Genomic DNA, 12,349 nt, shown 5'->3' with positions numbered 1-12,349 from the left:
CCAATGAGGATTTCTGAGAAATAAAGTTTGAGGCCCGAGGGCATTGGAAAGCGACTGACTCTCAGGTGGGAAGGCCCGGCCCAAGGGTCACGGGGAAGGCCAGGAACAGAAGACGACCAAGTATGCGCCTGAGTCTGGCAGACACACATGCCTGCGCCAAGCTACCCTTGCCAGTCTCCTACCCCGTGTCCTGGTGGGGGCGGGGAGGGGGGGAGCGAGGCTGTCTGTAGGTCACCCAACAGAGGTGCTAGGACTCTGGATTAAGTGCTTGGTTGCAGTTCTGTCTCTCCTGTGGTTGTCCTTACAGGAAGGAGATTCAGTCCATCCCATGTCCTTTCCCTAAAAGCTCACATTTTCATCTGCTCTCACATTTTCATCGGTTCTCATGCATCCTGGTCCCCAACATTTAAACACTCGTGTTTCTCCTATCCCTTTCTTAGGGTGTCACCACTTAGAGAAATGTCCAGTTTAGAACTGAATATTCGCATTCTCTATTTGTCAACTTCTTTTCCTAGGTGCCCATTTAGTTAATGGCAATTATAGTCACCCGGTCCATTCCTACTCAAGCACTGGGCATCTTTGCTGAGTCTACTGCTTCATTTCTATATCCCACTCGTGATAGTATGTATTCTACATCTCTTCCAGTGTCAGTGGTATTTTGCCTCTACAATACAACTGCCCTAGTCTTGTGAGATTGTAGATTTTTAGTCCAGTGATGCTCCATTGCCATATTTCAGGAACTTCTTTAAGAAATTTCACTTACTATTTTATTACTCGTTATCCACAGTTTTCCTAAGTGATTTGAAATTCTAGCTTAAATGTGTTGCAGATTTTGACGATGATTTTAGAAAAGTTTACCTTCTAATGATGGCTTCCAAGAAACTACACACACACACACACACAATGTAAGGTCTGCTGAATTTTTTAACATACCATTTTTTAAATCATACCTAATGTAACATACATAAATTAAAACTTTCCAACACTCATAGTATTCTAAGATGCACTAAAGGAAAAGTTTTATAAAGGTAATCCTGAAATTTTTTGTTATGATTTAAAGATACTCTAGAATTTTAGTATTTGAGTCATCATCAATGTTATCTCCCTGTTTTAGATTACAGAGTGACAATAATTTCAGAGACTAGAATGAGTACACATTAATTCAGTTATATACCAGGAAAGGTTTTCTGAAAACTCTACTGATCTGCCCGCATATTTCCCCTGGTATGTCTTCCTCTTATCACAATGCTGCACACTATTCATTGTGTGAACTTATTTCATAGAGATTTACCATTCTTAAAGTTCAAAGGTTATTTGGAAAATCAATTCAGTGCGCATAAAATCATTTCAAATTACATATATCAGCAACAATTTTCAGTGTTTGAAAACTTAATTTCCTGTACACAAATAGAGAAAAAGTTGAATATGGTGGAAAATAGTTTGTGTGAAAAATATTTTTAAGATTTTTAAATCTAAATATTTTCAGAGGAAAAGCTTTATTTCCAATGCCACCTTAAATTTATACATGTTTCTTCATGTTCTAGTAGCAAATTCATCTTCTAGTATCACAGATAGGTGTTTATAAACTTGTAAAGCACTATGGTCTGTCTTACAAATGAATTAGGGAAATTTTCAGAAAAATAAAAGTTGAGACACCACATGGGACATCCACATCCCATATAAGACTGCCTGGGTTTGAATCCCATGTTTGCTTATGATTCCAGCTTCCTGATAGTGAATACCCTGGCAGGCAGCAGGTAATGGCTTATGAAGTTGAGTACCTGACACCTTCATGAAAAACATGGATTGGGTCTGGCTCATTGCTTCAGACTGGCCTAGTCCTGGCTGCTGTGTGCATTTTGGGAGGGAACCAATGGATAAAAGATCTGTGTGTTTCTATTTCTTGTTCAATTAAGCAAATAAAAAGTTGAAAGAAAAATATGTTTTTTAAAGAGGGGAGGCAGAGACAAAGCAAGAATATAAATTAAGAGTAAATATTTATTTAATGAAAAGCTTGAACCTTAAGTTTCCAGAAGTACAATCATTCAGGAAATATTTACTGACCGCTTTTGATTTTCTAGGCATTCATGGTATATAAAGATGAATGGTACATTCTCTGCTTTCAAGACACTTAAAGCTGATTTTGAGAAACATGCACACAAAATGTTTTACTCATATAACAATAATATAAACTTATTAAAACAATCTTTAGGAACTACATGTTTGTTTTTTTTTTTCTGCATTTCTGGACCTATATTTAATACTACTTATTACACTACTGGTTCTGATTTGAAACATACCAGCATGTAGTATCTAGACACCAAGGCAGCATTTGAGTGACAAAACATTAAGGGAAAACCCGGCGGGAGTGGGTGTGAGGGGCATTTGTGGTACATTGGGTTAAGTCATGGCTTGCAATGCAGGCATATGATATGGGTGCTGGTTCACATTCCTAGTGGTCTCCTCCCAATACAATTCCCTGCTTACATGCCTGGGACAGAATCAGGAGATGATGCAAGTACATGGGCCCCTGCCACCCATGTAGGAGTCCCAAATCAAACTCTTGGCTTCACTCTGGCTGTTGTGGCCATTTGCGGAGTGAACCAGTGGATGGAACTCTCCCCCCTCCCCACTCTTTAACTCTGCCTATCACTATCGCTCTCTCTGCCTTTCAAAGAAATGAACATATCCTTTAAAAAGTAAGTATTAGCAAATCTGATACTAATCCAAAGTCAGCATAATCTGGCTAGTTTTGATGAAGCGACAATTTCCCTTCCCTCTTTCAATATTCTAACATATAGAGAAGTACAAATGGTTTTCACAATTGTCCACAATTTGCATTTACCTATGTCCCAAAATACTTTTCCTCAAACTAATCTCATTAAGTTTTAATTTGCAGCTCATCACTTAGAAAAAAACTTCCTGTGTTGATTATTATATATTATCACATCCTTGTTTTTTAGCAATACATTTATTCTACTTTGGGTATAAGTCCTTAAAAAAAGAAAATATTAGCAATTTAGACTTAACATGTTCAGAATCTTTTTCCAGAAGGAGCAGAATGGGCTCGTTTTTCTTTTTTGGACTTTTTACAGTAAAACTGGAAAATTTAAAATATTCTGAAATATAAAATCTAATATCAAAAATAGCCACAGCAAAAATGTCTAGTCTATCCCCTGGGTCAAAATATTCCCCCAAGTCTGTCATACTTTTCACATTTACAGTTAAGAACCCTGATTTGAGTGGTAGCACTGAAACTCTGTGCAAATTTCTCACACAAGCATTAAAGTATTGTCAAAAAACGTGAAGTACTAAAACATTTTATCAGTTAAGAGAGATCATAAACAATCAAAATAAGGGAGAAAATAGATCGGTTTGTTTTTTTCTGATTAATTCAGTTAAGTAGAACCCTTGCATCTCTGAAGTATTCTAGTCAATTGGGATTTTTATACAAGATTATAAGACAACTTTTTTTTTTCATTTCATCAAAAAAGGACTTAAGAAACCAAAAAGTGCAGATGTGTGCATTTTAAATGAAATGCTTCCAAAACTAATGTATTTTACAATTAGAATAATGTTATAAAATCACAGTGAGCTCTCCAGAGCATAGTAATAATAACTTTTGCTTAGAAAAATATCCTGAATTACTATATATCTGCAATGAAAAAACCCACTATAATGTTGAAATATAAGTAATACAAAAAGAATATATACATAGCTGTAAGATAATGACAGCATCCCCTTAATGAAACAGAAGATGCGATTTACTTAAAGACAGAATGAATCTAATGTTTAGCCAAAATTACATGGATGAAAATTCAAAAAGTTAGTGTTGGAGAGAGTTAAATCAGGCCACTTCCACCTGAAAAACAAAACTTATGGAATTAAAAGCATACATGCTACATGCCAAAGTAAAGAAGGAATTAGAGGGTCAATTTTTGTACTTTGAGGAGTGACCATACTTAGCTCCACAGGCCCGCGTAGTTCCCATGGAGGACAGAAAGGAGAGGCCCCCCCGCCACGAAGAGCTTCATCTCTGGCCAGTTGTAGCAGTGGGTGTAGAGCGCATTTGTCAATTCGTCCACACCACTTAAGTAGTTTGACCAGAGTCCATCGTGTTTGAGCCAGCCTCTGCCACAGGTGAGCTTGAGCTGCCTCCTCGGAGACCCTGGAGAGGAGTCCAGGACGGCGTCGCCTCTCTCCTCCAGGAACTTCTGGGCGCGGACGTCATAGAAGAGCAGGGAGCCGTGGCCCGTTCCCACGGTGATGATGTCGTGGTAGAAGCTCAGCGAACGGACGCAGGTGCCACCTTCCCGGCAGCACAGCGGGCGGATGTTGTGCTGGCCCTGGCGCGGATCTATGAAGGAGACATGGGACTCGGAGCCCACCGCGTACAGGGACAACTCCTCGCAGTAGGTCAGGCACACGTTCTCTCGGAAGTAGGGCAGCCTGACGGACAGCAGCCTGGACAGGTTGCTGCGAGGTTTCCACAGGTGGAAGTAGCCGTCCAGGGATACGGCTCCCAGCTCCTGGTTCTGGCTGCTGAAGGCAAGAGAACGCACCTGGTGGTGACAGGAGTTTGTGCTGGCCTTGGGGATGTCTTCCACGGCACTGGGGCGGATGTGGGCAAACATGGGGGACCCCATGGCATTGCGCCTAACTACACTATCATTGAAAATGTCAAAGTCCAGCCGCCATAACGCCACGGTGCCGTCGCGGGAGCCGCTCACAACCATGTTGTCGCTGATCCAGGCGATGGCAAAGATCCAGTCGCTGTGGCCCTGGCGGTCGCCCAAACACACGGGGTCCAGGGTGGGCAGCTGGTAGATGGCCAGACTATTGGGGTTTTCGCCCCCCGTGGCCAGAAGCGTCTTGGAGGGATTCAGCTCGATGGCGTGGATGCCGCAGCCCGGCTTGGCTCGAACCAGCGCCGGCACCCTGTCCCGCATCAGGGGGAGGCGCGTGATGTGGCCCGAGTGCACGTCCAGCACGAAGAGCGTGTTGCACTTGGTGCCGCACACCACCTGCCTGGCATTCAGCCACTGCGACGCGAACACCTTGTTGAGGGTGCCCAGGGCCAGCGGGCGCTCCGTCAACATCCTAGGCAGGCCCCGCACCACGTGGCTGCTCAGCTGGCGCTCGAAGCCCGGGAGCCCCGCGCTGCCCCGCATACCGACCTCGCGGTCCTTCAGGTAGTGCACCAGCGAGCGACGAGTCGCCGGCCTCCTCTGCTTCTTAGGTAGCTGGGGGCCCTCTCCGTCTGCCCCGGCCGACCCCTGCGAGGATGAGCTCCTGGCAGCGGCCTGGAGCGCGGTCGCTTTCCGCTTCCTGCTACCTCTTTGCTGCGGGGCCATGGTCAGCGTTGGGCTACTGGGGGCGGCCGCGATGGCTGAGGTCATGGCGTGGGCGGGGGCGGCGGCCGTGATGGTGCGGCGTCGGCGGCGCCGCGCGGCAATCGTTTTGGCCATCGTGGACGTAGGGATGGTGGCTCCGCTGGGAGGCTGGACGATCGTGAGGGGCCGAGTTGACGGAGACAGGTAGGCAGCGGCGGCAGCAGCGGTAGAGGTAGCAGTGCTCTGCAAGGGATTCACGGGCGTAGGCAGCAGAGCGCGGGCTGAGCTTGGCGGCTAGGGCGGTGCCCGACGGCAGGGCGGACCTAGGGGAGGGCTTGAATTGCAGTTGGCGGGCGGGTTGGGAGGGAATTCAGTGTGAGGGGCGGAAGCTGTGGGAGGGGCGGGCTGGGCCGGTAAACGGAGGTGAGAGTAGCGCCGTCGTGCATACAGGGGGCAGTGGGGAAGTGAGATGGGGGAGGAGGTTCCCAGACAGCCAGGGCTGCAGGACGCCAGGATGTGACACGTGTGGTTTCCCCGTCCTCGCCATAGCAAGTGATTAGCTTTTTAAACATTCCTACTTGAATAAAATCTGAAATCTAAACTACAGGTAAACACGGGACTAGGAAGAACAATGATTATGATCTGGGAGGGAATAAATATACAGTTAGTATAATTCTGGACCTCCTGTCGACATTGAACTTGGCAGGGATTGGGGCTATTTTGCAATGGCAGTGAGACCCTTATCCCTTAGTTTGGTCTGTCCCACAGCCTCTCTTTCTTTTCTTAAAAAAAAGGAAGAAAGAAAGAAAGCTCAGAGCCATGGGAAGGTGGCATAGGTAACATCCCAAGAGTAGGTAACATTGGCGTTTCAGTCACTAATTCTCAGCTGCCAAGAGACAGAATCCTGTGTATTGGAGAGGATTTTTGAAGTGGACATAAGGAACTTTCCAGAAGAAGACAATTGCAGAAACACAGTGGTGATGATGCAGAGATGGAGAGAATAAGCTTAGTCTTGAGTGTGGTAGAAATGTTCATATCCTGCTGCTCAGTGTTCTGACTGTACCCCATCTTGCCCACACTGGGAGTTTAGTTACAGAGTGATACACTGGGCTGCAGAGAGTCAGCTACCTGATACCAATTCTGCACTCTCCAATTCTGGTCCACAAAAACTGTATTTCCTGAGTCGGTGTAGGGGAGGAGGATGAATTTACTTTTCTACTCAATCAGAGGAGGTCAAAAGAGCTACTTTGTGGCTGCTTGATTCTCTTCTTTTTTTCCCCCAACTTCATCTCAAGGGACAAATTTCATGCAAAAGCTATGCTATCTTCCTACCACTCACCCCCACTGTTGTAGTCTAGTGTTCCTCAATAGTCTTATACCACAATTCTGATTCCTTCCCATTGTCTTTCTTACCACAGCAACAGAAGAGGTTGTATCTGCTCTGTTAGTGACCATGGATTTGGGAAAAGCTTAGTGGGGGTTGCATTTTGTTTCCACAAGTATAGGTGGTATGAATATATATATATATATATATATATATATATATATATATATATCAGAAATTAGCAACCCTATGTGAAATGCATGGCTGTGTAGAGAAGTGTTTCACGATTGTAATATGCATTAAAATCACAAGGGAGCTTAAATATATATGTATATCTCTTGGAATTATCCCTAAGGATTGATGCTAGTGATCTGTAAAAAATTTTTGAGAAACACTAGTCACCCTGGTGACTTTGTCACCCTGGTGTGACTTCTGTGTGTTGAAGGAAGGAGACTAATATCTTCAGTTTATTACAGCATTACCCTGAAAATGGACCCTATTCTGGCAAAGGATGTGAAAGCTTTGCAACTGAAGAGGCTATTATCACTTGGAGACCAAAGCAGAGAGTGGCCCGTGCAGGAAAATTTCACTTGTTAGGTGTACAGAATTTAAAGTTTACTATTAGCTTACAACCTTACCATATTATTATCCTAACATATGTTGTTGCATAATTTTTTACAAATAGTATTTTTCTCACTTCTTTTTAAATTTAATTTTAATCACAAATTGACATCCCTGCAAAGATTTAAGCACAAATATTAGAGATCCAGCCTGCCTCAATCCCACTGTGTCTGCAGAATTAACACACTCTGGATATGTAGGATTCCAAAACTTTTCTATTGACATACAAACATCTTTTTGTCCATGGAAATAGGTATCATGATGTTGTTATTTCTCAGGCTCCTTTCCTTAACACTACACAGTGATTTATCTAATCACTAATACTTAGTTGGTCTTCCTATGTAAGTGAGTTCTCCAAATCAAATCCATTGTGGTGGATGATGGGATGTCTCGAAGTGGGGAGGGATGCCAAGCTGGAGGCACACAGGAGCAATCTTATGCTTCCACTACCAAGGATGTGTACAGAGTGACAACTTCATTAGAGAAGTCATTGAGAATAAAAATCTACTGCCTGCCATTGCAGGCATTGAGTCCCTTTCTTATCCACCGCAAATCCAAGACCTCCCTTTATCGGAGAGCCTAATGGAAAATCAGAGAATTTGTTGCTAGAAAACCTAGGATTCAAGGATGATTAAAGAAGTTCTCTAAGTAGAAAGGTAATCATAATAGAAGACATGAAATTCTAGAATGGATGGAAAGAATATCCAAATGAGTAAAGGGGCCGGCACTGTGGTGCAGCTGTGGTGCAGCAGGTTAAAGCCGCTGCCCACAATGCCAACATCCCATATGGGCTCCAGTCCCTGCCCCACTTTGGATCTAACTCCTTGCTAATGTGCCTGGGAAGTCAGCGGAAGATGACCCAAGTCCTTGGGCCCCTGCACCCACGTGGGAGACTGGAAGAAGCTCCTGGCTCCTGGCTTCGGATCGGCACAGCTCTGGCCATTGCGGCCATGTGAGGAGTGAACCAGCAGATGGAACTCCCTCCCACCCCCATATCCAAAAGCAAACACTAATCTCCTTTGTGTCTGTATGGACTTTCCTGTTCCAGACACTTTGGATAATTTAGAGGAAATAACATGTGAATCTTTGTTGACTATGTTCTTTCAATTAGCATAATGTTATCTAGGCTCATATATGTTGTAGTATATATCATTACTTAATTTCCTCTTGTGGTTGAAAAATTCCATTAGAGGAAATACCACATTTTATCTATTCATTAACTGATGGACACTGATGTTGCTTCAACTTCTTTGGGGAATTATAAATAATGCTGCTATACGAATTGATGCACAGATTTTCCATGGAAATATACTTTCATTTATCTTGGGTGTATACTTAGGAGTAGAATTGCTGGGTCACATGGAAACTACACTAATTTAAAGAATTTCCATATTGCTTTGTTTGTCTTACATAAACTTTATTTATATGAATGATAATGAGATAGAGAAGGAGGGGGAAAGGGAGAAAGGGACTGGGGGGTAGAGATATCTTTGATCTTCTGGTTCATTCTCCAAATTTCTGCAACATTATGGCAGTGACAAGGAAACATAGACTGACAGACAGGCATATAGACCTCCCAAAAGAGTGAGGCACAGACTGAGGAAAGAGAGACAGAGACAGACACAGATTGACAGGCAGAGAGACAAATAGTGAGAGGTAGATAGTGACAGATAGAGACATACTGAGAGAGCAAACAGACAGACTGAGAGACAGAAAATGAGAAAGACAGAGAGAGACAGAAACCCAGACATTAAGGGAAAATGCAGACATAAAAAATACTGGTATACAATTTGAGACAAACATACAGATCACCAGAGAGACTTGATAGAAACAGACAGACTGAGTTACAGGCAAATAGAGAAATAGACAGAGAGCTGCAGAGACATTGACATACAGATTTGGACAGAAAGATATGACAAAAGAGAGCGACAAAGTCAGAGAGATATAGATATATGGAGGAAGAAAGACTGACTAAGAGACAGACAAAAAGTGATATACACAGAGAGAAACAGAAGCAGACAGACCAAGACAGAGACACATACCCATTGTGAGACAGATGGAGAGATAAAGAAAGACAGTGAGAAAGGCATACATAGAGACAGAGTGACAGACAGACAGAGAGTATATGTGTGTGAGAGACAGGTAGAAAGGGAGAGACACATAGAAAGTGAAAGAGAGAGACACAAAGAGACAGAATATTAGAGACAGAGATATACAGACTGGAAGAAAAACAGACATATTGAGAGTGGGAAAGACAAATAATGAGAGAAGACAGAGACAGAGAAATCGACAGAGACCAACAGACTCAGACAGAGACAGAGCAACAGATAAATTGAAAGACAAAGAGACAGTGTGAAAGAGACAGAGATTGAGAACTTTAGAGACAGAAAATGAGAAGACAGAAGGAGAGTCGGCGACAAAGAGAGGGAGGCAGAGATAGAGACAGGAGAGAAAAAGACAAACAGAGGCAGGCATGCAGACTGAGAAACATTAAAAAGTGAGAGAAACAGAGTAAGGGACAGTCTTATAAAGATACAGGCATCTATAGAGATAGAATGACAGAGACTGACAGAGACCAACTGACAGAGATATGAGAGAGATAGAGAGATAGCATGTGAGCTGGCACTAGTCCAGGCCCAGCAGGGTTGCAACATCCACGCATTCCATCAACCTGATTCCCTCCAAGATGAAGCTAGCCAGGAGGAGCAAAAACCCAACAGCCTGACCATCTACCAGCTGCCAACCATGGACCCTATTTTCTCAGGCAACCACCAAGGTCACGGGGACTGGATCTTTCTCATTGTCTGTATCAGTAAAACCTTGGTTGTTACTCCCATGATGGCATCATGGCACTATGGCAGTTAGACCATGATACTTTCAGTGACAGTATTATCAATGTAATGGATTTGCCCATGTATGCCCACATCTGCCCAAGAGACGTGGAAGTCATCCTCAAAGATAACACCAACCCAATAGCCAGAAGATGTGACCCCTGACCTTCAGAGGCAAGAACCAGGAACTGGAGGCCATGCACCTCAATGGCTACTTCCACCCGAGGAAAGCTTAGAGCCACTTGTTCAGGCTGTTGTTCATCAGGTTCATCCATACATCTGAGAAAATGGATGCCTGACCTTCTGTAATGAATTGTCCCTGTATGCTGTGGGCTCCCAATCTCATGTCTCTTTATAAGATCCACGCCAAGGACAGTGCTACCTCTGGCTCCTTTGCTCCCAGAAAGTTGGCACTGGTGTGTGCTTGTTGAGTTTCTGTCACCACATCATCAACATGGGAATAGACCATGGCTCCCTACTCTTCTATGACATCAATGCCCAGAAGTTCCTGGAGGAGAGAGCCGAGGTCATTCTGGACTTATCTCCAGGGTCTTTGTGAAGGAAGCTCAAGCTCACCTGTAGCAGAGGCTGGCTCAAATATCATGGCCTCTGGGTAAATTACTTCAGTGATGGTGTAAATGAATTGCCAAATGTGTTCTACACTGACTGCTATAACAGGCCATATGGGTTCTATAATTTTGATTGATCTCCTCAATATCTATCTCTCATTTTATTTCTCCTTATAACTCACACTATTATGATCACTTCGCAGAGATGTCGATTATTTCTTATTGTTGCTTTAGAAAAACATGTTTTTATGGCCTTATCTTCCTTAGAAAAATAAGTAAATTATTTTTCCTAAATACAGTTCCTGTCTCTTTCTTGAAAGCTTTATTTATCTAAAAGGTAGACTGACAGAAATGGGGTGGGGAGAAAGAGAAAGAGAGAGAGAAAGAGAGAGAGAGAAAGATCTGGATTAGGGCAAAGACAGTAGCCTGGAGTTCCATTCTGGTCTTCCACATGGTGGCAGGTATCAAAGTACTTGGGCCATCTTCTGCTGCCTTCCAAGGCACATTAACAGGAAGCTAGATCAGAGGTGGGATAGCCAAGACTCAAACTGGCACTCAATATCGGATGGTGGCATTCAAGCCATGGCTTAATATGCTGCACCACAACACAGACCCTACAGTTTCTTTCTTTTCTTTTTTTTCTTTTTTTTCTCTTTTGACAGGCAGAGTTAGACAGTGAGAGAGAGAGAGAGAGAGAGAGAGAGAGAGAGAGAGAGAGGGAGAGAGGTCTTCCTTTTCTGTTGGTTCACCCCCCAAGTGGCCACTGAGGCCGGTGCCCTGCGCTGATCCAAAGCCAAGAGCCAGGTGCTTCCTTCTGCTTTCCCATGTGAGTGCAGGGCCCAAGCACTTGGGCCATCCTCCACTGCCTTCTCGGGCCACAGCAGAGAGCTGGACTGGAAGAGGAGCAACCGGGACAGAATCCAGCGCCCCAATTGGGACTAGAGCCCTGGGTGCCGGCGCTGCAGGCAGAGAATTAGCCAAGTGAGCTGCGGCGCCGCTTACAGTTCCTTTCTGAAGAGGAACTCTATTACCAACTATTAAAATGATATATTTTCAGTCTGTTACATGTTCTTTTTCCTTTTCAGGATAACTTAGAAAAAACTCATTATAATTATTTCCATTTTTTGATTAGAAAACAAATATTGTAGGCCGGCGCCGTGGCTTAACAGGCTAATCCTCCGCCTTGCGGCGCCGGCACACCAGGTTCTAGTCCCGGTTGGGGCACTGATCCTGTCCCGGTTGCCCCTCTTCCAGGCCAGCTCTCTGCTGTGGCCAGGGAGTGCAGTGGAGGATGGCCCAAGTGCTTGGGCCCTGCACCCCATGGGAGACCAGGAGAAGCACCTGGCTCCTGCCATCGGAACAGCGCAGTGCGCCGGCCGCAGCACGCCTTCCGTGGCGGCCATTGGAGGGTGACCCAACGGCAAAAAGGAAGACCTTTCTCTCTGTCTCCCTCTACTGTCCACTCTGCCTGTCAAAAATAAAAAAAAAAAAGAAAACAAATATTGTGAAAAGTAATGATGTTAGAAAAAGACAGGTTGAAGAACAGAATCAAAATCTGATTCATATATCATATACATATATTCATATACATATATATGTATCAAAATCTGATACATATATATAGATAGATAGATACATATATAGATATATATATGTGTGTGTGTGTGTGTG

The 12,349-nt window shown here is 43.9% G+C and overlaps 1 protein-coding gene and 1 pseudogene across 1 annotated transcript; one reads left to right on the top strand and one right to left on the bottom strand.

The window, feature by feature from the left end:
• Positions 1 to 3,962: 3,962 nt before the first annotated feature.
• Positions 3,963 to 5,354, bottom strand: LOC133753587 (DDB1- and CUL4-associated factor 12-like protein 2). Its single transcript, XM_062184295.1, has one exon. It carries the CDS (start codon positions 5,352 to 5,354, stop codon positions 3,963 to 3,965), a length of 1,392 nt encoding a protein of 463 aa, XP_062040279.1.
• On the top strand, positions 5,353 to 10,815 carry LOC133752561 (DDB1- and CUL4-associated factor 12-like protein 2; annotated as a pseudogene).
• Positions 10,816 to 12,349: the final 1,534 nt, after the last annotated feature.

The sequence above is a fragment of the Lepus europaeus genome, chromosome X, assembly GCF_033115175.1.
Source record: "Lepus europaeus isolate LE1 chromosome X, mLepTim1.pri, whole genome shotgun sequence".
NCBI lineage: Eukaryota > Metazoa > Chordata > Mammalia > Lagomorpha > Leporidae > Lepus > Lepus europaeus.
This window is presented reverse-complemented; position numbering and strand designations above follow the sequence as displayed.

Excerpts from the sequence above, each read along its gene's own strand:
- LOC133753587 (XM_062184295.1), bottom strand. The coding sequence starts at position 5,354 with ATGGCCCCGCAGCAAAGAGGTAGCAGGAAGCGGAAAGCGACCGCGCTC.